Source organism: Galeopterus variegatus, unplaced genomic scaffold (genome assembly GCF_000696425.1).
Source record: "Galeopterus variegatus unplaced genomic scaffold, G_variegatus-3.0.2 Scaffold1424, whole genome shotgun sequence".
NCBI classification, from domain to species: Eukaryota; Metazoa; Chordata; class Mammalia; order Dermoptera; family Cynocephalidae; genus Galeopterus; species Galeopterus variegatus.
In genome coordinates, this window is record NW_007727535.1 from 85,564 (window position 1) to 111,728 (window position 26,165).

General features: G+C 45.2%; 1 protein-coding gene across 5 annotated transcripts in view; it reads right to left on the reverse strand.

Moving 5' to 3' along the window:
* PECAM1 (platelet/endothelial cell adhesion molecule 1) overlaps positions 1–25,748 on the reverse strand; it is a 45,807-nt gene extending 20,059 nt beyond the window's left edge. For 3 of the 5 annotated variants that reach the window (XM_008576895.1, XM_008576896.1, XM_008576894.1), the window contains exons 1-10: positions 25,494–25,748; positions 25,378–25,404; positions 14,094–14,387; positions 12,689–12,994; positions 9,653–9,928; positions 7,519–7,767; positions 5,923–6,198; positions 2,479–2,766; positions 1,691–1,798; positions 464–491 (exon numbers count right to left, since the gene is read on the reverse strand). In XM_008576895.1, coding sequence (XP_008575117.1) covers positions 464–491; positions 1,691–1,798; positions 2,479–2,766; positions 5,923–6,198; positions 7,519–7,767; positions 9,653–9,928; positions 12,689–12,994; positions 14,094–14,387; positions 25,378–25,404; positions 25,494–25,557 — 1,916 coding nt within the window. In that variant the 5' untranslated portion in view covers positions 25,558–25,748. The remainder of the gene's footprint in view (positions 1–463; positions 492–1,690; positions 1,799–2,478; positions 2,767–5,922; positions 6,199–7,518; positions 7,768–9,652; positions 9,929–12,688; positions 12,995–14,093; positions 14,388–25,377; positions 25,405–25,493) is intronic. The other 2 variants (XM_008576898.1, XM_008576897.1) reach the window with 1 other exon arrangement.
* Between the last annotated feature and the right edge of the window lie 417 nt (positions 25,749–26,165).

The following is a 26,165-nucleotide window of genomic DNA, read 5'->3' on the forward strand; positions in this document are numbered from 1 at the left end:
TTATTAGGCTACGCCCAACACCCTGAATTCCTCATCCTGTGCTGCTTGCTGTTTCTCTCCGGAACAGAGCAATCATTGCTGTACTCTTGGATTTTGGATTTTAAGATGGGTAAAGATAGTAAAACCATTTTTTTAAAAGTCCAACTCTGTTTTGTCAAGAAAGTAAATTTTTAAAATTTCATCTACTACCATTATAATTTTGTAAGGAAAGAGGAATTTCACAAGTAATAGTGTAGGAAGGATATGACCTCAGAATAAAGGACATTCCTTTCTATGAAGGGACAGTTGGCAATCTTCCACAGACACACACACACACACACACACACACACACATCACACTCAAGGCCCTTATTTTTCTGAGTTTGCCAAGAATCACTGAAAACTCCCAAATGACCAGAATCTCCCTACTGACAAGTCCACTGTGCCCACAAAGCAGCCACCCACCTCTGACAAGTACACTGACCTGGACATCTCCACTGGCCTCTGCCTGGCTTTAAAAAAGAAAGAGAAAAACCAAAGTCAATATAAGGCACCCACACCCATAGCAGGTAGGAACACTCATTTTAACCACATTTGACTTTCCCGAAGATTGAATAGACATGAAAAAAGAGAAAACAAAGTCAAAGATATTCACGCTCAAAAAAGAAAAAAAAAAAAAAAAAAGATGAAGAAAGAGGTGTTCTTTTAGTCTCACACCAAGAAATTTCACATCATTTCTCCCAAAATATGACATTTTGGCTATTTTAGCCAGAAGTGGGTTTTTTTGTTTGTTTTTTGTTTTTGGCAGCTGGTGGCTACAGGGATCCCTCTTGACCTTGGTGTCACAAGGCTATGCTCTAACCAACTGCAGTAACTGGCTAGCCCCAGAAGTAACTTTTGTTAGTGGAATGCGAGGGAGACACAGACAATGATACAGGAAGCGGATGAACCAGATAAGCAGGCAGCCATCTCCTCGATTCAAGACAATTCCAAAAAGTAAAGGCTAACTCAGTCCCTGTGCTTGTAGTTCCAAGCCTGAGACCAATGCCGGGGCCAGCATTAGGAAGGGGTTTGTTCTGCACCTGGAGGCTCTGCAGCTTTCCTGCTTGAGAAAAAAACCCAGGCTCCTCCTCATCTCATCTGCCCCTTTCCATCCCAGGCAGCAGCACCAGAAGCTCCAAAAGAATCCACCTTATCCCACAAATATTTTTGCAGAATTGACTTGGTGCCATGCCCTCTTCCTTGAGTCCTGACTAGCTGACTCTGATTCCTGAGCATCAGTGGGCTTCCCATCCATGCTTGGAGGACCCCAAGCACAAGGTAGAAATCATGGCACAGCTGGCAGGTTAATTAGGAGTCACTCAGAGTGTGTGTGTGTGTGTGTGTCCATGACGCACTCCACCAATGACAGGACCTGGTGTGGCTGACCACATGAAGATGCACCTTCCCCCCAAATTCATCGTTTCTGGCTCACCCAACTAGGAAGGAAACCACGTTCATTTTTGCCTGGTTAAATCCTGGGGCTCCACACCCACCCAAGCCAAAATCTTTGGTTGTCAAGGTGACCCTCCCAGGAGAACAATCAGTTACATCTCCTCGGCTCCCACTGGGACAGAGCACCAGTTCCCCGGGAAGGTGAAGGGTCGCACAGGCACGGCCAGGCTCCTGGCAAGGACGAGCTGTCCGAAGGAACAGAAAAAGCTGTGCTCACCCTCGGCTTTCCTCAGCAAATAGCATTTGGCCCCAACTACCAAGGCGGCAATTATCACTCCGATGACAACCACTGCAATAAGTCCTTTCTTCCATGAGGCTAGAACGACTGGAAATGAAAAAAAAAAGTATAAGTATATAGTTTCTTCCTCTGCCAGCAACAAATAAAGGCAGGCTTAAGTGACAAAGAAGACTGATCTTGACAGCCCTCGTAACTGGTGTCTGACCTGAGTGTCTATCTACCTCCGAGAGGCTGTACTCAGCAGGTGCAGAAATGGTCGTTTCTGCTACAAACAGAGGTCAGCTATGGTCTTCGAGGAGGGAACAACCAGCTTTGCTGGAGTAGACTCCTTTTTGGGGTGTCTGTTCAGCCCTCTCCCCCCTCTAGGAAACCACCGTCCACCCACCCGCTCTACCACCCATGTCTGTTCTGCACGACCCAGTCCCTGACCCAAGGTGAGTCAATTGATATCTCTGCCAAGAATTCGGAATTGGGACTGTTGAAATACTTCCAAGACCTTATAACAATCAATTCAATTCCTCTTTTTTTAAATGTAGTTAATTTACGTAAAATACTTCCAATTCCTTGTAATAATCAATTCCTGTTTTTCACTTGTTAGTTTGCATGGGTTTTTGTCACTTGCAACTGAAGAGCCTGGAGGACATTGATCTCTTAACCCTCAGTCACATGAGCTAAACTCCCATCCTCTCACTCTTCCAAGTGTCACATGTCTTCTGGCCTCGCTCCTGAGAGCCACACTACACCCTGCTATTGAGACCCCGACTCACCTCTGACTGTCAGTTTTCTGCTTTGGGGGAAACTTTTGGGGTGACTGACTCTGTTGAAGGCTGTACAGTAATACTGTCCTTCCTGGTCCTTGGTGGCCTGTGGCTTGCGCCAGAATGCCTGGGTGTCATTCAAGGTTACTTGATGGAAGGGTTTGCCCTCCTTTTCTCTGTAAAACCTATAGGTGATTGGAGCAGACCCTTCATTCACGAAGCATCGAAGCACCATGTCCGTCCCAGACTCCACCACCTCACTCAACAGGATAGAAATCTGGACCTCATCCACCGGGGCTGAAAAGCAGGAAGAGGATCAGCACTGAGCAAAGAAGTGGGGAAGAGAAGGGACATGAAACAGCCATGCCTGGGGCCAGCTCTGCCTTGGGCTGCGACTCGGACTAGGATCCTGCTCTTCATCCGAGTCACTCCTGTCATCCCACCTTCTTCACAGGTCCCCCCGCCCCCGATTAGCCCAGAAGGTCAGCAGTGGCTTTCTCCTGTCCTCACTCACTGATTAAACACGAGACGCTAGGGACAGCTCCCTTCACTTACCACCTTGAGTGTTACTGACCCCTCGGTTCAACTATGAGTAACTTCTGTGTTCTGTTGGGATGTGTGTGTGTGTGACAGAGAAAGAGCCAGACAGAGAAAGACAGAGAGAAAGAGAGAGAGCGATTGCCCTCCCTCTGCTTACAAAGATGCATGGCTCTTCCAAATCTTACAAGTGACCTTGACCCACTGCCTTCTCTTCTCTATTGTCCTGTTTTTCTCCTTTTTCCTTCACGCGTTCACATTCTCATTTCCCACTTTCTTGTTACCCTGAAATCCGACTTCCATATCTTTGCTTCTGAAACTGCACCCTATCCCTGGTTTCAGAGAAACTCAAAAGGTCACTCGATCCCCCACCCATTGTCCCTGAGTCCCCTGCAGATTAAATTCAGTGCTCAAATCTCCCAACCTTGGTCTCCCTACAGCCCCCCAGACTTTCCAGTTGAACTCAGCTTTCTCTGGGCATCCGTGCTACCCCACAACCCTGAATCTCTTTCTTCCTTACTTGCCATCCCCTCCTTACTTACTAGTTATTCTTTCTTTTGCCCCTGAAACACAGGCTTTCTGCAAAACTCAGTCCTCGATTTTCCATCTCCATTTTTCTCTTTGGTGATGCCACCTACACTCACAGCTTCTATTTCTGAGCATTTAACACCTGAACATAGAGTTCTAGTCTAGATCACTTTCCTGAACTCCAAGTCTCCCTTTTCACCTGGGCGTTTCCCCCTGGAAGCCAGGCCAGCCTCAGTCCCAGCAGGTCCAAGCAGAACTCAGCTACTTCCTATATCCCCCTTTCCCTGGCTCCATGCTCAGCCACCAAGATTCGGATCCTAAATTGTCTTTCCAAGTAGACTTTCCTACTAGTGTGAGAATGGACTGGTCAGCAGCTGGGCATTCTGACTTCTGAGTCACCCTCTTGTGTGCAGGGCATGGTGAGACCACAGAGATGCTGGTCGGAGGAGGCTGAACACCAGGCCCAGGACGGTGGGGTCTTACACAAGGGCAGACCCCCAGAGGGCTCAGCAGACCTGACAGCCTCACTCACCGTGAAGCACAAGAAGGTGGTGGCAAAACCGAGCTCAGGAGCCCAACTGCCTGGGCTCGCATCCCAGCCCTACCACCTGCCAGCTGTCTGCCCTGAGCCTTAGCTGCTTGTCATAAAACAAGGATAATGCTGCTACCAGTCTCCTGTGGCTATTGGAAGTATTAACTGGGATACTTTACTCCAGTACTTCACAAAGCATTGAACAAATGGTGAGAGTCCAGTAAATGTGACCACTAACATTGACCCAGTTTAACCAACAGTTTCACGTGGGCTTCTGTATTAGCCTTTCACGTATCCTGAGGTCTGAAGTCTCCGCTCCTTCTCACTAATACAGCCACCAGGTTAACCTTCCCAAGAACCCCTTCTCATCATGTCTTCCTTCCCTATTCTGGCTCTTCACTGCACACAGGATCATCCTCAGCTCCTAAGACTGGTGCTCGGTGCCCTTTGCACTTGGGCTCAGTCACTTTTTCAGCTTATATCCAGTGGTTCCCCATTCCCGGCCTTTGTTTCCAGCCATCTGGTTTACCCACAGTCTTTTGAGCTGCTCTATGGAGACTTCAGTTCATGTTTGCTAGAGATGGTAGCCCTCTTTAGGTCTCTCTGCCCACCTGTTGTCAAGCCCTGGCTCCTAACCCAGTTCTTCCATGAAGTTTCCCCATGAGAGCTAGATGATATTTCCCATGCCTTGAATTACTATCACCATTACTGAAAGGATATAGTTCATGTGACAATTCATAAGTGTTGCCTCTAACATTATTTTATGCTTGTTTGGACCATTATTCAGATACTCCAATATTTAATCAGGAGATCCTGTGTTTCTCGTTATATCATTTAAGACAAAGAATATGTCTTCACTTTTTTGTATGTCCCATAGCATTAGGTGCTTAATTCATGCTGATGTTAATTTGAAAAGCATGGCAACTCTTAGACTATACATTAATAGAAGCAGGAATCTCCATATCCAACTAACGTCCATCTTGACACATGTAGATAAGCAATCATTACACAGAAGGAGTGGAGGACGGAGAGGAGGAAACCTTACTGAGCTTCTTGCAACAGGACGCAGAATATCTAAGAGGTGCAAGTATGGCACTCCTGAGGCCTTCTGGGAGGCACGAAATAGAAGCCTAAGGAAATACATCCACCCACAAGACAATGGTGTATTTCTCTTGACTATGAGAATCCTAAGCAGATGTTAGCAATTCCCCTAAGACCATGGCCTGTAGCTCTGACTGCTGCAGGTTCCACCCATGACAGAGGTGCCTTGCCAGGGTCAGCAGCAGAGAAGAGCGCTGGTCTACAATTCTCAGAGAAGGTGCTCAGCTCGTCTGAGAAGCAGCAAATACGAAGGGAGCTCAGGTGCACAACTTTCATGCTCCCTAAAGTTGGGACACTTTCCCTCTTCTCCTATTTTAACAGTTCACTTGAAAGATTCTTTTTTTTTTTCCTTTTTTTTGTCTTTTTTACTGACCGGTAACGGGATCGAAACCCTCGGTGTTGCGCCCGCACCGCGCTCAGCCAGTGAGCGGGAACCGGTCTCCACATGGGATCCGAACCCTCGGCAGGAGCGCCACCACACTCCCAAGCGGCACACTCTCCAGTGCGCCACTGGGCCGGCCCCACTTGAAAGATTCTGAAAAGAGATTACGCTGGCCACATCAACTGCCCCCAAATATTTTCTGTCCCCACTTACTGGGCCTTGGTCCTGCTTCGACACATATCTGGTTTATGGACTTTGCCCAAGTGCCACCCACTTCTCTTACTGTCCCTGCAATCCCTGGGAAACCCTAAACCTCCAGAAATGTTAAATAAGGCCCCAATCCCATGTAAGTTCTCATAGCACAGCAACTTACCTACCACCTTGACCCTCAGAACCTCGCTGAACATTTTGGTGTGGGAATGGCAATTATCCGCAATACACTGGTATTCCACATCCTTGGTTGCATTATCTTTGAATACTGCAGGATCATTTGAGCTCTTATTACAACTCTCCAAAACTTTGTTTGCTTTTAAAAGTTGATAAAAAATAGGCGAAGTTCCACTTATCGATTGGCAACTGACTTCTATGGTCTGTCCTTTTATGACCTCAGACCTGGCATCAAGAGAAATCCTAGGCTTGGAGAGCATTTCTAGAATGACACAGAGAAAATAGATTTAAATGGCATTGAAAGCAGAAGCAAAGCATCCAGTCCAAAAAGTTCCTTCTCCAAAGTCTGGGCTTTGCTTTCTCTGTCACCACCATTATTTCAAGTGCCTGCCTGCCTTAAGGAACTCCTAAAGACAGACATGCAATTTGTGTGTGTGTATGTGTGTTAAGAAGGGAGAAGGAAAGAGAAGTGTAATAAGCAAAACAAAGAATGACATAAATTCAAGAAAAACATTACATCCTCATAAATACATGTTTATATTTTAATATATCTCACATGCATGTATACGCATACATATATATTTTTTGTATTGAGCCAAGACACAGAAAAGCATAAAGAAAGTATAACAAGTACCCAAACAGAATGTATCTTAAAGCAAATTCTTCTCAGTGCCACAACCTCTCCTGCTAGTAAATTGCATGCCTCAAGATATCAGAATTTCACTAGGTCTTTATTTAGATGTTAGCTTATTGATAAACCTTATATAATGAAATGACCTCCTCCCAAGAACAACAACAAAAAAAAACCCAGAAAATGTAATGAGACACATTTGTCTCTTGCATTCTTTCCTTTTAGTTCGATGGCTAGAGAGTTGACACCAGGCTAAGATCCTGGTTCAGTGGAGAACTAAAATCTTAGCTAGATAAACCACAGCCACAGGCTAAACTGAAGGACCGTGACTAAATAATAACAGGGGCAGTGACAGCTTGACTGGAGTTCCATTTTCATGGAAAGCCTTGCTGCTCATGGCACTAGTTAGAGATGCCAATCTGGCACCATCCTGACCTACTGAATCCGAACCTGCATTGAACCAGGTCTTCTTTACACATTCAAGCCTGAGAAGCCTGGCTCTAGGTGGTCCTCAGTACCTACATTCTGCCCACAGGAAGCCTTTCCCCTTCTGATTAGCCAGGATATGGATTTAAAAACTGGAACTTAGATCGTCTTAAAGTTTAACGTTGACTAAACAGTGTTTCCTCCCTGAACTTCTGGGTGGGTGCCTGCCCCGGCAGCCAGAATCTTGCCAATTCAGAGGGCATTTCATCAGCTTGCAGTCACAATAGAGCCATAAACTTGATTTTGGCCAAAAACATTTTCCTTGTATTACCCTTCTCCTGTGCTCTGAACAGGAATGCCCACATGCTTCTCTTTGGCCCCCCAATTTCATCCCACTCTACTTCAAGTTCTTACCCTGCCTGAGTCTGATCTGCCTTCAGACTGCAGAGGGTAGTGCCTGGCAATAAGTTCCCTTTCTCTCATTCAATCCAGGGACACTCTTGGAGCCAGTGGGGACATACTCACCACACACATCTATCCGAACCATGTTGCTTTTCTTGACAACTTTGCCGATGCCTGCGGTGCAGGTGTATGTCCCGCTGTCCCACCCTGAGGCTATCTTGCTGAAATTTTGAGAGTGCGACACAATTGTGTCTCCCTTCCGGATGGTGAAGTTGGCTGGAGGCGCTCCTAGGATGGAGCATGACAGGTTCAAGCTTTCACCTTGGTCCAGACGTGTGGAGGAAGTTTCCAGCTTCGGCTTGGAGAATAATTCTGAAAAACAGTGCATGGGAATGGGGCAAGAGGTATCTGGCAATCACCCCCAAACTGCTTCCTGGAGAGGCCCTTGGCCCAGCTGCTGTTAGCAGAACCAACTCCCAACTTCCTGCAGAAGTTTTCCTTTGCTTTTCATGTACCTGATGATCATACTGTTAAAAAGCTAGACTTCATTTTTCCAATGGTGAATTTTCCTCTCTTGTTAATCCAATGTATTTCATGGACATGGATTAGAAAAGTTTTGCAACTTGTAATGCAAGTAATGATTCATGCATTCATTCATTTATTTGTTCAATCACTCATTTCATTCCACAAGTGCTTATTGCAGGTCATCTCTGTGATGGGCACCTTGCTAGGCATTGGGGAGACAGCAGTGAATAAGAAACAGTCCCTGACTTCAAAGCGCTTATGTCTAGTGGGTGATTCAGACACGGTGTTTGCAGCAGAGCCCATGGAAGAAACTCTGAGCCTAGGCGGGGGCAATCAGGGAAAAAGGCCTCTTGGAGCAAGTTATCCAGGGAAAGTGTCCCAGGCAGAGTGTCTTAGTCCACATGGTTGTTATAAGAAAATTCTATAGACTGGTCTATTAATGTCTGTGAATTCTTTAAAGGCAAAACCTGGTCTCAGTTAGCTCTCTATCCCCAATAAGTTGCCCAGCATACAGAAGGTGCTCAATATATATTGAATTGATACTCTTATCTAATGAGATAATATAAATTGTGTCAGTAAAAAATAGCATGAGCCATTGAAATACTTGTTATCAATAATTAACCAACTTGCTAGTATACACTATAGACAAGCAGGATCCAACATACATGCTAATTGCCCAGTTGGGTAGTTGGCAGCCTACCTATGGCACTGGGGACTGTTGCTGTGACTGCACACTCAATGCTTGACACATAAGGAGCTTTTAGTAAATGAATGAGTGAATGAAGACATGCACACATGATGAGCACTTTCACTGGGGAACCAAGAAGTGCTGAGTCTCTGCACGCTTCAACACTGCCATCCAACAAATATGCATTTAATTCCTATAGTTCTCAGGTGCTGTTCTAGGTGTTAAGGCTACAGCACTGAACAAAACAGAAAATATCCCTGCCCTCAGCAGCTTACATTCTAGTGGTTGAATACATATAATAAACAAACAAGAAAGGTAGAGTATATTTTCTTGGTGTAAAGTATGTTAGAGAGAAATAAAGCCACGTAAGGGGGGGTAGGAGTCGGAGGGAACTTTGAAGTCCATGGGTTTAGAAATCAAACAGTCCTGGGGGTGACTCTTATTCTGCCACTTGGTAACCCTGTAATCCTTGGGTGAGTTACTAACCTCCCCGTCTCAGTTTCTACATCCATAAAATGGGCATCATAATTCCAAACTCCTAGAATTCTTATGAGTCTGAAATACACATGTATATAAACCTGTCATACAGAGTCCAACAAGGGGGAATTGTTACTATGATTTTTGAGTTGACTAATGCTTTCTCATTCCTGGCCCTGTCAGAGGACCTGTGTGTGGGATCTAGCATAGCGCTTGGCCCAGGAATGACAAGTGTAATATAGCACAAGACACTGTGCTAACACTTTGTAGCATAGTTACCTCATTTAATCTTTACAACAGTGCTACAGCGTGAGCGCTGTCATTATCCCCATCTCCCAGAGCTGAGGCGAGTTTGTTAACTCACGCAAGGTCACAGAGGTAGTGTAGTGAGCAGCAGGGCTGGGATTGAGCACCAGAGCCTGCACCCTCCACCACCACCGCGGACTGCGTACTCGCTCCCCCTCCTGAGCACATTCATTCAGCCAAGCAGGGGCAGAAAAAGTATCCACTCTCTTGGCCATCCTGGATTCTAGCACAGTGGCCAAAGCCCTCCCGCAGCAGCCCCACCTGTGATGTTGACCATAATGCTGATGACTTTAGATATGCGGCTGGATTCCACTTTGCATGTGTAGTTGCCATTGTGCTCCATCATGGCCATGACTGCGTAGTCGGCCCCATTGCTGTGTCTGCTGTTTGCTACAATCGTCTTGTCCTTCTGGATTATGATTTCCGGAAACTCATAGGGCTGGTGTGTCACTTGAACGAAGCACTGAACGTGGAGCTGATCTCCTTCAGTGATCAGTCCTGTGGGACTGATATGGAACTTGGGACTAGAGAAGGATTCTACAAGAGAAGAGGACAAGCCAGTTGGACTCAGGTAAGGGAAAAAGGTAATTACTGCTCCTCCGCTCTTTTGCTGCTCCCCCTTTTCCAGCTTCTGTTTCTCCTAATTAATTTAAAAAATTCATCCTTTCCTCTCAAAAACCTTCGCCTGGGCTGCTCTGATGCTCCCTTCCTTCTTGCTCGTTCTTGCATTTTTAGCCTTAACTGCAATTCTCTGACTTTCTTGAGCTTCCCAAAGGCCAAACACCCTCTCCAGATCTCAGCTGCAGAAACTTCAGAAATAACCACAGCAATCAGAAGTGGACTCTTCCCGCTGCCCACTGTGGATTTTCTAGGCTCTTCTCACAGCATTTCATGGAAGCTTGGCGTTTCAGCCTGAAAATTCTATAGCTCTCAAAGGTGACAACCAAGCTGCTTCGTGGAAAGACATGTTTAAATAACCATATGCAAAGAAAAAAAGTGGCTTCTACTCTATTCTATTTCATTTTTTAAAATGCTGGCCACAACTCACTAAATTGATTTAATGACTCACACAGTTTGAAAAACACTTACGGTAAAATATGGTCTTAACCCAGGGCATGGGATCTTTAGGAAAGGACTAGGTCCACAACTTTTGTTCCCACACACACAAAAACAAACCCACAGCATAAACTCAAGTATATACACAGATTCCAACATGTAAAAAACAGAATAGGGTCATTAAAAAATGCTAAAAGTGAATTTAGAGTAATATACTACTTTAATATTCATTAGTGTTTTTTAAAATTATAAAGTAATTTAAATTCATGATAAAAAGCTATCATTAAAAAAAAAAAAGGACTGCTTTCCCAAGTAACAGTTAAAAAAGGGAGGACATCTTTTAGGGCACTTAACTTCTTATCTTTTCTTTTTTAAATGTATCTACTGATTTTATTTAAGGTATTTTTGGGAAAGAGGAAATATAACATATTAAAGCATATTTTCAAGTTTTTGTTGTTCTGGAGACACTCAACTTTTTACCTGTCTAGGGTAGCTAAATAATAAATGAACATTTTTTTCCGATACCCAAATTAAGTCCAGTTGCACCAAAGATTTAAATGCAGAAAAAAAAATTAACTCACAGAAACAATAAAAGAAGTAAGAAGAATAAACTTGACTAACTAAAGATTAAAAACTTCTGCATGGAAAACTTATCATAAAATAAAAAGATAAATGACAAACTGGGAAAATATTTGCATAGTACCTCTGGCAAAGAGCTAATTCTTTTAATTTATAAAGGGCTCAAACCAATCAGGAACAATGAAAATGGGCAAAGTGTATATAAATAGGCAGTTTATGGGAAAAAATGTAATAGACTAGTAAATGTATTCAATCTCACTAAAAACAAAAGAAATACAAATCACAACAATGATATATCACTGTAGCTCCATTAAATCAGCAAAAATAATAAAAGATTGATAATACTCTGAGTGGGCAAGGATATGGGAAAATAAACACTAGCATCACTTCTGATAGAAGTGTTCAACCATTTTGAAGAGCACTTTGGCAATATCTATCAATATTAGAAATGCACAAAACATTGGAATCGACAATTTGACTGTTAGGAATTAACCTCATAAAAAATAAAATAAAATACTTGCAAAAGTACACAAGATATAAGTACAAGTGTCTGCATTGTATGATTGCTGTAATAGCAAAAAAACTGGGGAAATGCATACCTGTCCATCAACAGAAGATGAGGTCGATAAACTACGGCACATCCTACAACAGAATTCCAAGTTGCCACGAAAATGATATAGCTCTATATTTCTTGATATGAACAAAAATCTATCACCTGTTGTTGAGTTTTACAAAGGGTATAAAAGAGTGTGTTTGATAGGTCTCCATCTTTGATAAAAACAAAAACTCTGTACGTGTGTGTGTAATATATATGCAGAAAGTCTAGAGGACCATCTAAGTGCTTTTGTCTGAGTAGTGCGGTACTATGAATGATTGTCATTTGATACTTCAGATTCTACCATTTAAAAAAAAAATTCTACCCAGAGCACATATTATGTTATAATCATAAAATATTAAAAACACACACACACACACACACACACAACAGGACAACAGGGAGGGGTGAAGTGAGGTTCTAAAAGAAAGGGGACATTGATGAAAAACTTTAGGGCTCCTACTTGAACATAGCTGAGGTTATCTGCATTAGAGTGTACCTTCCCCTGATCTTCCCAGCTTCACAGGTGCACCAGGGCCCTGGGAGCTTCTGGTTACCTGTCCTAGAGTCCTGTTCATCCTGGGCACTCCCAGGCACCTAACTTGTTTACTGTTGGTCCAATGCAAGTCCATGTGGGAGGCACAGGCCGCGGACCAGGCCCCCTTCCCTCTCGATCCCCTCCAGACCCCACTTCCTGGTGTCTGACCCTCAATGGCTTAAAGTGGTGGTTTCCAAACTGCAGGTCATACAATGCATGAATGTAGTGAGTCATGGCCAGGATTTTTAAAAACTGGAATAAAATAGAATAGAAAGTATAAAAATGCATCATCTATATTAAGGGTAAGTATTTTTTGTGAAACTTTTGTTTGGGAAATCATATATATTTTAACTGTGTCACAGCCAAAAAAGTTGGAAAAATACTGACTTAAAATTATTAAGAACAGATCCTAAGTCCTCCGAACAGCAGCCTGGCCAGGAGGCCCAGCCGCTTTCCTATTCTGGGCTCTTTCTCCCCCTACCAAACCAGGAACCACAGAGGATGATGGGCTGGGGAGCAAGACTCTGACCCCTCACGGTGACCAGGTCACTCCTGGTGGATTCTGAGATCTCCGTGCGGATCCCAAAAGTGATCCTAGCTTGACATCGGAATATTAAAACATGGTCCTGTTCCTCAACTGGGAATTCCAGCGTCACAAAATTCTGGTCCCGCGAAGTCTTCTCTCTTTTTTGCTTGACATTTTTTGTATCTAGTTCAAGTTTTTCAACTGTGAAATGTATTGGGGCCTTTTCCTCTGGGACAGAACAATTGACCATCACGACCCCGCCTTCTATCGCCTCCCTCTTGTCCAGCGTCACCCTGGGACTGGGTACTCCTTTGGGGAAAGAGAAAGTCAATTAGTAGCAGTTTGATTCAGCGGCACAAGCCTCCCTCCGCTGAGTCACTGTGGCTGACTCATCTGAGGGTTCTTTTTTGCTCCCTGAACACGCAGTGCTACCTACCAGGTAATTGCTGAGCATGTATGTGCCTAGCACTGTACCAGGTACTTTGAGAAATATAAAATATGCTCAAGATGTGGTTGATGCTTTCACTGGTTTATAATCCCATTGGGAAGATGATACAATCAGATTCCCAACTGATAGAGTTTAAAGGAAAAACATGGTATTTATAAGTATTACTGTGATTGTTGTTATAATTAATTGAATGCTATCCACAAGCTAGGATTAACTTTAATTTATTCCACAATCATTTATTGAGTGCCTGCAATGAGCCAGTTTCTTTGTTCGGGCTATAAAAATAGACCAAACACTGTCTCTCTACTCACAGTTTCAAAGTCCTTCGAGAAATAGTTGTAATATTGAGTGAAATAGCACACTGCCATTTACTGGGAACTCACCATGTGCTGGACATTATGCTAAGCACTCTACCTACATGATACCTTTTAATCTTCTCAATAGTTCCCTTAGCTGGGTATTATTGTTATCTTCATTTCACTAATGAGGATTTTGAAGTTTAGAGAGGTTAAGGCACTTGCCCAGATTGGAACCCAGGCAGAGTAGCTGCAGAATTCAGTGTCTTAACATAGCACTATTGCCTTTATACACACAAATACCATTAAACATGGAGAGAGCCTAAGAATTGTAAGGATCAGTACCTTGGGAAGACCAATTTTATTTGGAAAAGTGTCAGAGAAGAAATCATTGAGTTGAGTCTTGAAGGAGAAGTTGTAGTTCATGAAGAGATGACATAAGGAAGGGAATTCGTGGGAGAGGGAACAGCACATGCAAAGGCAAGGAGGTTAGAAATAGCTTGGCACATTGCAACATGTCTAACGCCTGCATTTTCAGGTTAGGAAAATGCCGGGAAGATGAGCCAGAAGGGTGATGGATGGACAGGTAAGGCCAGCATTACTATTAACGCCACTGTGTGCGTTGTGTTCCATCTGCCTGCCTATGTTCAATTCAGGGACTCACCTCTCACGGACACCTGGTACTCTTGAGTGGGTTTCTTCTTCCTGTTCAGAGTCACAGTGCATTTGTACATTCCTGAGTCATAGACCCGGGCTTGAGGAATAAAAATGCTCTCTGTGTTCTCCATGGAGGAGACATTATAAATTAGCTCGTCATCTTTATAGAACTCCACCAGGTGCTGGGGCTTAACTTGTGAGGTGGTGCTGACATCCACGATGCACTGAAGGGTCAGGTTCTGCCCGTTTTGCACAGTCCAGTCTGGCAGGCTCTCCATGCGGATGCTGTTGATGGTGAAAACTAAATGCAAAGGGAGTGAGGGCAGACACACCTGTCATCTCAGGAACAATATCATCCCAGAGACCTTCACCATATCAGATGTGGTATTATCACATCCTATGCAGTACAGAGTCCAGGGGCCCCAAATGCCTACAGGGACCAGGCGGATCATGACTGTGTACAGTGGGTTGAGCATGGGACAGTTGGTACTAAGCTTCTCCTATTCCCACCAAGAAAAGGTGGCAAAGTATGACAAATATAAGATATATGTGTTCAGATCCCACTCCTGACACCAAAAAATATAAGATGTATGCAGCCTGTGAGATGCTATGTCATGACCCCTGGAGAGAGGACAGGATTCAGGCAGATCAATGTTCAAGTCCTAGTTCTTCATTTACTGTGTGACCTTGGGCAGTTAATCTCTCTGAGCTCAGTTTCATCAGCTGTAAGATTGGGTAATAATACCTCCTTAGGTTATTGCAAGAGACTTAACAAGACAGCAGCCAGGAGCACCCAGTACAATGCCTGGTGCACAGTAAGTGCTTAATAAATGACAGCTACCTGCATTCTGAAACTGAACACCCCGGAATGCCTTCCCCACCCAGGCCTGACCAAATTAGCACAGTCCCAACTGGTGTTTTCTATCCATTGGGCTCAGAGGTCTCACCAGATGGCGAAGACTTGAAACTACTTTTGAGACAGCCACTTCTATTCCCTACCCCCATCTGCCACAGAAGCAAAGAGCACAGGTTCTCCTCTGTAAATGACAGGACTCCCTGGTCAAGCACACAGAGCAGCCACAACACTCAAGCAGCTACCCAATCTCTGCTAGAAATCAGGCTCTGTGCCAACACCAAATGCATCATTTCCAGCTGACATCATCCAACACTGGATGGGCTTATATCCAGCAAACATAGGCTGTCAGTAGAATTCAACTAAATAGAGACCACATTTTGAAGTTATTGTACAGTGGTGAGCTGATGGGGAGATGGATTGCTTAAAACTAGACGCTCTTTGGCTATTTTAATGAGTATTTTTTTCAGTTGGTGGTAGGCCATTGCTCTGAAAATTTTCTAGGCTAGACGGTTCTGGACCCTGCTCCTTAGTCGGGACTTTTCTCCAAGCTTTAGAGCAGACCAGGGAAGGTCTGTTTTCTGAGGATCTTCTGGGCCCTGCCTATAAGCCCTCTGTAGCCCACCCGGAGTCTCAGGAATACCCCCTGATGTATCTCAAAGCACCTCAGCTCTACCTTCCCCATGGTTTTCTTTTCCACGTGCATGGATCGAGGCTTAATCAACACTGTAAAATATCCACCCTCCAAATTCCTGTCGGAAAAACATATCAAACATCTCATTGTCTATGAATGTTAGAAAAAAATGAATAATATGTGTGTGTCGGGGGGGAAGGGTTGGGAGAAAATGTATCTAAAGCCCATGACCTTAAAGCCACATATTCTCAGCCTCTTGAAAGCCCCAAATCCCTACATGTCTCCCCCATGAACTTCTACCACGCCCATTCTCAAGGAGGCGATCTATCTGGCATTTGGACCTGGGTTTGAGCCACTGTGTTGGTGTGCTTTGTTAGTCTCCTGTCTCACCTACCTCCACAAAGTGTGAATAAAGTGACCATCGGCTTTAAATTTTTTTGTTTAAATTTTTGAGTTGATAGTGCAGTCAAATGTTTCAAAACTCCCAAAAGCAGATGATATGATATGTAAAATATGATATGACATGATACGTCTATGCAAAAACCACAGAGTCTACAAATTATGTGAAGTAAGGTGAGTTTAGAAGTTTCTAGATATAAGATTAATATAAAAAAATCAACATAGTGGGACGGTCTGGTGGCGCACTCAGTAGAGTGTGGCAGCGCTCCCGCCGAGGGTTTGGATCCCATACAGAGACCGGTCCGCTCACTGGCTGAGCGCGGTGCGGGTGCGACACCGAGGGTTGCGATCCTGTTACCGGTCATGAAAAAAAGACAAAAAGAAAAAAAAAAATCAACATAGCGATCACCTCTGGAGGGAGAGAGTGATAGGACGAGGAGAGGTGTACAGGTGCTGCTAATGTTGTTAGTTCTTGGGTTGAGTGGTGGGGTCATATGAATTCATTATGTTATTAAAAACAAATACACATATAAATAAAGCAAAAGACATATATGCATGGATCAAAGATGAAAGTGTGTTATGAACCAAGGATTATTTAATTTAATTCTATATAGTTGAGATTAAAAAAAAAAAAAAGAAAAATACAGGGAAAAAGATACAGTGTAAAGGTTCTTTCCCAGCCCTGTCTCCATCCACCCAGTTTCCCCTTCCCCTTGTTGAAGTTACCACCAACTTTAGTTTTTTGTGTATTTTTCCAGCCAGACTCTTTATGCAAATATAAGCAAATACAAAGTCTTATTTATTCCTCTGCCTTTTGAACACAAGAGGTGGCACTCTATGCACAAGGTTTGGCACCTTCAAGCACAGACCTCACCCAAAGTTTATGTGACCCTGATAAGGACTTCAGAAGCCAGGGATGGTATGGGACAGTCCCACAGCTTAGATAAGGCTCCTAAAGTTCAATTCTTATTAGATGCTCTGATAATAGAAAAATATTCATGGGTCATGAATACTCTATGTATTCTATGATACTTAAAATTTCTTTATCTTTGAACCAAGGAAGATCTCCAGAAGTCTGTGTGGTTTGGTCCTTGCTATGGCCCTCATAGCATACGTTAACCAAGTTAAGCTTTGGCCCTCTGTTGAAGGATGCTCTTATGGGCTGAATTATATCCACCATCCTCAAATTCACATGAAGCCCTAACCTGCAGGACCCCAGAATATGACTGCATTTGAAGACAAGGTCTTTAAATGGATGATTAAATTAACACAAGGCTGTTGGGGTAGGTCTTAATCCAATCTGACTTATGTCCTTATAAAAGGAAATTAGGACACACAGAGAAACAGCAGGGATGTGTACACATACAGAAAAGACCACATGAGGACACAGTGAGAAGGCAGCCATCTGCAAGCCAAGGAGAGAGGCCTCAGAAGAAACCAAAGCTGTTGTCACCTAGATCTTGGACTTCTGTCTTCCAGAACTGGGAGAAAGTTAATTTCTGTTAAGTTGCCCAGTGTGTGATATTTTGTTATAGCAATCAGAGCAAACTAAAACAGATGCTATTAAGAAATTGTCTCAAGGAATTAAATTTCCAGTAGTCTGGGAAGTCATTGGGATGTTTTCAATGATTTCACAAAGTGTCTCAACAGCACCAGGAAATGCTATGTTTATGCCGATTCATTCCTATCTTGTAGAGTCCAAGAATTTTCTTTTCTTTTTTTTTTTTTTAAAAAAAAGATGACCGGTAAGGGGATCTTAACCCTTGACTTGGTGTTGTCAGCACCACGCTCACCCAGTGAGCAAACCGGCCATCCCTATATGGGATCCAAACACGTGGCCTTGGTGTTATCAGCACCGCACTCTCCCGAGTGAGCCACAGGCCGGCCCTGAGTCCAAGAATTTTCTAAAGAATCTTGTTTTCCTTTTTGCTTTGGCTGCTAGGAAGCACAAAGCCAAAACTTCACCTCTGGATTCTTGCAGTACTTGCGATGCATTTTTGTGTGTTAAAAGGACCACAGCTTTGTGTGCCCACCTTTGTTTTTGTCTCATCTTGATTTCCTCACTAATGGTATCTTGTTGAACAACCACACATACTTTTTATAAGTGGTCACAAGTCATTTTGGGATAAGAAAAGGCATAGGGGGCCGACCCGTGGCTCACTTGGGAGAGTGGGTGCTGATAACACCAAGGCCAAGGGTTCAGATCCCTATATAGGGATGGCCGGTTCACTCATTTGGGAGAGCGTGGTGCTGACAACACCAAGTCTAGGGTTAAGATCCCTTTATTGGTCATCTTTAATAAAAAAAAAAAAAAGAAAGAAAAGGCATAGTTAACTAGTTGGCCAGACAGAGTGGCAGAACCTGTCTTTCTTTTCCTCTCTTTTAACAGTTAAGCCTTTCTTGTGCAATTGAAAATTTAATTTGTCATGCTCAACATCACTCAGCATTTGGGAAATGCAAATCAAAACCACACTGAGATATCATCTCACCCCGGTCAGGATGGCTAAAATCCAAAAGACTCTGAACGATAAATGCTGGCGAGGTTGCGGAAAAAAAGGAACTCTCATACATTGTTGGTGGGACTGCAAAATGGTGCAGCCTCTATGGAAAATGGTATGGAGGTTCCTCAAACAATTGCAGATAGATCTGCCATATGACCCAGCTATCCCACTGCTGGGAATATACCCAGAGTAATGAAAATCATCAAGACAAATGTATACCTGTTCTCCAATGTTCACTGCAACACTATTTACAATAGCTAAGAGTTGGAACCAGCCCAAATGCCCTTAAAAATAAATAAATAAATATACAAATTACTTGGTGGGGAGGGAGGGAAGAAGACACAACAATTACAATTCCTTGAAGTTGATACAACAAGTGAACAGAAAGGAGGTTGTTGGGAGGGAGGGGGAAGAGGAGGGAGGGAGGGAGGTTTCGGTAATGGGCCACAATGATCAACCACAGTGTATATTGACAAAATAAAATAAAAATAAAAAAATAAAATAACTTAATGAAATAAACAGTTAAGTAGATAAACCTAAAAAAAAAAAAAAAGAAAAAAAAATTTAATTTGCCTATAACCTGTCTTGAATTTTAAAATGAGTACAATAGTCCACACCTGCCCCTTTTTTCCAAGCAATCAATTTTACAAAAAAATGGTATCTGATCAGTCAGTCTCTGAGATAAAATGAGGTGATGGTTTAAATCCAAGTTATGTACCACGAGTACAACAGTCCACACCTGCCCCTTTTTTCCAAGCAATCAATTTTACAAAAAAATGGTATCTGATCAGTCAGTCTCTGAGATAAAATGAGGTGATGGTTTAAATCCAAGTTATGTACCACAGCATTGATCTTTAGAACTCCCTTTTCTTTCTCTCCAATTTATAAACTCCTGGTCTGAGAAGCCTCCAGGTGAGCTCTCAACACAGAAGTTCTTTGGACCATATTTAGTTCCCCCTCAATTAGTATGGTCCACTCCCACGTAGTGTCTTCCCAGACAGGCAGCTGTCCTCTCATTACCTCTTCAATAACTCTTCCTTCTTTTTAAGACATGCTCTTTAGTCTAGTGACTCTACCAGGAGACAGTAGAGAGCAGGTCAAGTGCATGGAGCCAGACCACCTGGGCCAGATCCCACCTCTGCTAGTAACAAGCTGTGTGACCTTTGGCAAGTTACTAAACTTCTCTGAGCCTCAGTTTACTTATCCATACAATGGGCACAATAATTGTAAGTGTGACAACCTGAGTTTAAGTACTTGAAGCACAATTGCTGGCACCTATAAAGTGCTGGAGAAATATTAGCTAGATTCTGTCAGTCACAGAAGCTAAAACCAGCTCCAGAGAGCATTAAAGCTGTATCTCTACTCCATGTTTCTACGTAGTTTTCTAAAGTAAAAATCATTTTCTAATTTTTCAGGTTAATTTATAGTGACTTCTCCACACTCCCTGTTTTGCTCGTCCCACCGTGTTGTCTCCACATCGTCCTGAATGAGCTGCCCACCCATTGTTGGTGATGCCCAAGCCTGGAGTACAATGCTGGGTACAGAAGAGAGTCAAGCACACTGGGGTTCAAGCCCCCGACCCCACAGTCTTTAACTGGGTGATCTTGGGAGTTATTTAACTTCTCTGAGCTACCCCTTCTCCTCTTATAAAGTGGGGACTCTAATACCTGCCCGCCCTGGTATTTGTATCTAAGCCAAGGTGGTTGAGAGCTCTAAAGGGCTGTGTATATTCCACCCAATGCCTGGCTCCTGGTTGACCTTCCCTTCCTTAGCACCCTTCATTCAGAAAACATTTAAGGGGGCTTCTCTGTGCCAAGCACCGTACCCAGTACTTGGGGGATCTGAGCAGAGAAAGACTGGCATGGTTTCTGCCCACAGGGAGCTCAGGCTGCATCTCACAACTCTTCTCTACTCTGGGCCTTCCAGCCTTAGCACAATCCCTGCCTGGGCCTCTTACTGACCAGGCCTAGTGCATTTCCTTTTTACAGGAGCCCTACCACTTTCTAGCAATTTTAAATCAAACTTAGCTAAAGCACCAAGCAGTGTATTTTTTAGTGCGGATGGTACCCACCAGCATGGGGCACTTCCGCTGTCTTGTTTTTCCAAGCAACTCTACATACATCTGCGTAAGTAAATGAACTCGACTGATGCACTGGTAGGAATATCACATTCCCATGGCCAGCTGGAACAGCCAAGGGAGAAGGGAGGGCAGGATGGAAGATGGAAAAGCATCTTATAAAATTGATCAAGATGAGTTCTCCCTCTTCATCTTAGCAGAAAACATGATTGACTTGAGGCCACAGAACAGCAGCCTAGTTGCATCACCACGACCACTGCTACCACCCTGACTTCCACTCCACCCTTGCTACAGCCAGTGTTCTAGATCCTTCCCAATGATCCTTGCCTTCTTTTTCTCACACCTGTATGTGGTCACCTCCCACTTATACCTGGGCTGATCTATATGACCAACAAAATACTCAGATGTGCTGGTATGTCACTTCCAAAGTTAGGTTATAAAAGACAATGCAGCTTGCATCTTGGCCACTCTCTCCTCCTCTGGGGTCACTCACTCTGGGTGAAGCCAGCTGCCATGTCATAAGCAGCCCTGTGGAAGGCCCACGTGTTGAGGAACTGAGGCTTCCTGCCAATAGCCACATGCGTGAGTTTGGAAGCAGACCCTACAGGCTCAGTCAAGCCTTCAGAGAACTGCACTCTGACCAACAGTTTGTTTGCAATCTCATGAGAGACCCTGAGCCAGAAACACCCAACCAAGCCACTGCCAGCTCCTGATCCTCAGAAACTTTATTAACTGTGTGAGATAATATATGTGTGTTATCTTAAGCCACTACATTTTGGGGTAATTTGTTAACCAGCAATAGATAACAAATATGCCACCCAACCAATCTTGGAAAATCTCTACTGATTTTTTTTTTATAATACAGAAAACATTATCCTCTTGGTAAATCAACTGTCCAAGTGCACTGAAGTACTGTGTGTAGGTCTCACTATTTACACAACAGAGTGATCACCACCTGGGGACCTGGGCCCCAGAGAGGTGCATGGATGGGCATTAGGGGGCCCATGAACCACCTCTAATTGTATGCAAATATGTGTTTTTCTGGAGAGAGAGTCCACAGCTTTCCTTACTAAACCCCCAAAAGGTTCAGAACTGTTGGGATGGAGAATGGGGCTGTGGAACAGCCTAAAGAGGTCAGATCATTTCAACCTGGATGGATGAAGGTTGACGGAGAAGGACCCAAAGTGACCAAGCCACCACAGCACAGGTAAGGCACCCAAGGACCACACTGCCAAATCCCAAATACTAAAACCATGGGGCCTACCTCCCTTGACCTCAAGGCCACCAGTCAGCGGATGCTGATGCTCCCTGCAAAGACAAGGTGTCATGACTCAGCCAGCCACCTGGCCCTCAACCTGGAAATGACTCAGAAAGAAGGTAGGGGGAGAGAAGGAGGGGTCACCAACCATTGTCACGAGAATGACAGGGAGCCACAAGACAGAGTCCCTGACGAACTTCCGTGCTGAGCAGAGAGCATGCCAACCCCCCTTCTTATCTGAGTCTCAAGCATCTCCAAGTTCAGTTCAAGTCCCCATCAATAAGACATTTATGGAGCACCCGTGCCAGATGCCAGGCTTACAGGAGGAGGAGAATTTGTCCCTGCTGTCTGAGACAGTGCAGGCTGCAGTCCAGTGATGTCCGTAAGCACAAGAGAGACCGAGGAAAGTCTGAGGAAATGAGCCCTGACCCGAGCCTGTCGGGTGGCAGGCAGGACAACAGCATGTACTGAGGCACGGGGGCACGAGGGGCATGAGAAATCAGTGCTTTCCTGGCACAGCCGTTTATGGGAAGCAGAGTGTGGGGCCCGAGGGGCCAGGTGGGCCCAGCAGGCGGTGCCAGAACGGAGGGCCTTGCCTGCTGGGCTGACGAGTTGAGCCCTTTCCAGAGGGTCTCAGGAGAGGCGTGTGGCCTGGGAGAAGAGACCAGAGGCCAGTGAACAGCATGGGGGAGGGTTCTGGTGGAAGCCGAGGAGGCCTGAGCTGGGACAAGCACACTGGGAATGAGGGATGGGGCAGACTTGGGAATTCTTGAGTAGACTCCCGAGGACTTGTTTTTTGGGGTGATGAAAATGTTCTAGAATCAGACAACGGTGACAGTTGCACAACAATTGTGAATGTACTAAATGTCAGTAATAATAAATTTTATAACATTTGTATTTTATGACAACAAAAAATAAATGGCTTAGGCCGGCCCGTGGCTCACTTGGGAGAGTGCGGTGCTGATAACACCAAGGCCCCGGGTTCGGATCCTATATAGGGATGGCCGGTTTGCTCACTGGCTGAGCGTGGTGTTGACAACACCAAGCCAAGGGTTGAGATCCCCTTACCGGTCATCTTTAAAAAAAATAAAAATAAAAATAAATAAATAGCTTGTTTGATTGGAAATGGGGGTTAAAAGAGTGGAAGGTAAAGTTCCTGGATCAGGTTCCCAGGAGGATGTGGATGCCACCACTAACATAGAGAACACCAAAGAAAGATAAAAGAGGGAGACAAAGTCACGGTGGTGCAGCCGGGTGCCTATAGGACGACTGGGAGGGGACCCCAACTGCTGGCCGCCTGGTAAGCCTGAGGCTCAGGGGAGAGGCCGCTAGATTTGGACGGGGACGGGCAGGGGCAGGTGGAGGTGGAGGGAGGGGAGTGGGCTCCAGACAGGATAAGAGCATGGAGCCTGCAGAGACCAGGGTTTGAGGTTCCGACTCAGGGAAAAATCAATTTTCTCCTGGGGAGGAGGAGGAGGGATTCTTAGAGAGGGAGGAGGAAAACCAGGCGCCGGGATAGAGATGCTAAAAGTCTGATGGGGAGAGGGACATGAATGCGTGTGGGAGTGGGGTGCCGGGTGAGGTAGGGTGGGCCGGGAGCCCACGTGGGCTGCTGGCCCCGATCAGCCGGGAGGGACGCCGGGAGGATGGGTGGGGAGACAGATAAGCCAAAGCAGCCGGGTGGGTGGGAAGCGGAGGGAGTTCCCTCCAGACCGAAGATGGAGCTGAGGTCATCTCCTGAGGCAAGGTGAGCTGCTGCTGGGTGGGGATGAGGGGGTCAGGAAGGTCAGAGACAGAAGGAGGGCAGAGGGCTGCACCTGGCGAGGAAACATGGAGTGAGCTGGCAGGTGGTGCATGGTGAATGCTGGCCTTGGGGGGCTGGAAGAGAGGAGACCTGACCCGGTCCCCCGCTCTGCTAACCTGCAGTGTTGACCCTGCACAGTGCCCGTGGCCTCCGGGTCTCAGTTTCCTCGAGTATGAAACATGGCAGAGGGCTGAGGAAGCAGTGGGACAGTCTCTCACTGCTCCAAGTCCTGCAGTTCCAAGATCTTTCCTGAAGGTACAAGGAACGTTCTCTAGCAACCCAAGGAAGGGAGCGAGTGACTTCCACTTGAGGTGGGAAGGAGGCGGAGAGGATGGCAGCCCTGGGAAACAGGATGTGAGGGGCAGAGAAGCAGGAGCCCCGAAGCAGTGGGTGTTTGCAGGGCAGGGCGTGGCCTGCATGACAGCTGGGGGTACCCAGGCTGGAGAGGACAGAGGGCTAGTGGGTGGGGCAGGAGCCGTTACTGTAAAGGTGGGCTAGGACCACACAGTAAACATCCTTATCATTCATTAGTCCCCACATGCAGGGCAGGTGAGTCACCTCCTTTTATCCAATCTCAACCTCACCCACTCCACGGGATGGGTTCTGTTATCATCCCCTCTTTACAGATTGAGAAAAATGCTCAAAGAGGCCAGTAAAACATCTTAAAACCTTGAGTCAGGCCCTTGGCTCCAAACAGATGATCAAGTTTTGGTTAAGTCGAGGTCCCAGTACCAATGCCCCCTAACTAGCTCTCACATGGACAAGTAGGTCATCTCTGAGGCTCAGGGACACCATAGGTCAAGTAGGGTGATTATGAAGATAAAGGATATCCTGCCCCCATAGGTTGCCATGGGGATCAAAAGCCCAAGGAAGCCCATGGAGAGCTGAGCAGAAAAGGCTGGCGGACAGGCTTTTCCAGGAGCCACCCGAGCCCTCCCCAGGCCGGGGCCGCAGCTCCCAGCCTCGGCTCAACCAGCCAGCGCTGTCCATGTCCTTCATCTCCAAACGGCTGTGCAGTGTGCCTGCAACCAGTCACCCCCATTCTTTACTGATCGAAGTGACTTCTGACAAGAGGATCATGCCCTGTGGGCTCTCCCTTTGTTCACAGCCCCCGGACCCAAGTGAGCCCCCCTCATTCACGTGATCCCAGATGAAGCAGAACAAAACCCTCTTATCTCAAGATGAAGGTTCAAAATCAGCTCTAAAGTGGATGATAAAACCAGACTTTAAAGACAGGCAGCACCTTCCTTCCCTGTGTGCGTGCACAGAATATTGCAGCTATGATCAGACTCACAAGTGGGTGGGAAGTGAGATCCAGTCTGTGTTTTCCATCATTTAGGAAAAAAAAGGTGGTAGCACCAATTTAAGCTACGTTCTGTCTTCATGAATCTGACAAATCAATTATACCTCTTTTGTAATTAAAATGATCAGGGATGGGGTATGTTATGAACATAAGCAATTACGGTAGAACAACAAAAAACTAATTATAAAATCATTAATTTTTTAATCACCTTCCCAATCCCAACAAATAGCGATTCACTAGCGTCTAAAAATAGAAGCTACTTCTAAAACACGCTGATCAGAACTTGGGTTAGAACAAGAATTTTGTTCTAAACCCTTCTAAAGATGCCAAAACAGAATACACTTTAGTTTTCAATTGGAATATTTTTCTCAATTGTTATAAGTATCAGACCCAAGCAATTTGACATGAGTTTTAAGAACGACGGAAAAGACAATGAAGCTATGTAGAAACATCATGACTTACAGTTTTCTTGACCATCAAGGCTTGAGCCTGGAAGAAACAGAAGAAATATGTTGATTTCAGAAGCTTCAATTCTCTCATGAAGGTAAAGTGATGCGGGAAGAGAGTTAAAAACTCACAGAGCAGAAGGGTCAGCAGGACTCCAAGCCACATCTTGTCCCCTCGGGCCCACCGGAGCTGCATCCTGAGAGCAGAGACTGTCCAAGTGTCCTGCACAGTTAGTTCTGCCTCTGGGCCATGCCTCTGGGGCAGAAGACACTCCCTACTTGCCACGGATGAAACCTGCCCTGTGAAAAGCAGAAACCGCTGGTAAGTTCTCTGGGCACCTGCAGAGAGTCTGGCTCTGGCACTGGTCAGGTAATGGCGGCCATTGCTGGAAATTGGGAACAATGAGGCCTGGGCTGGCCTGATATCTCCTCAGGAAATGACTGGCCTTCCTGAGGGGCCACTGAACGCAGTCGCTTTGTTTAGTTTCTTTAGAGAAAAAAAGACACAAATGGCATTTGCCTCTGCGTTCTGGACCCTCCTCTGTCTCGCCTGGGTTTTGGGGACTCCTTCCCATGGTGAGGGGTCCCTCCCTCTCTGCAGCCTTCTCCCAAAAGGCTTTTCCCCATGGACACCCAGCAAAATCTGCTTTTCCCGTGGCCCCCACAAGGGCGCTCTTTCCATACAGCATAAATCTGGGCCTCCTGCCCTTCCAGGGCTGAATTTTTCAAAAATTTGCAGGGTTTGTCAGGGAGACCTGCCACCTGGAGCAAGCTGAGCTTGGAAGTCAGTGGAAGTAGGAGGCT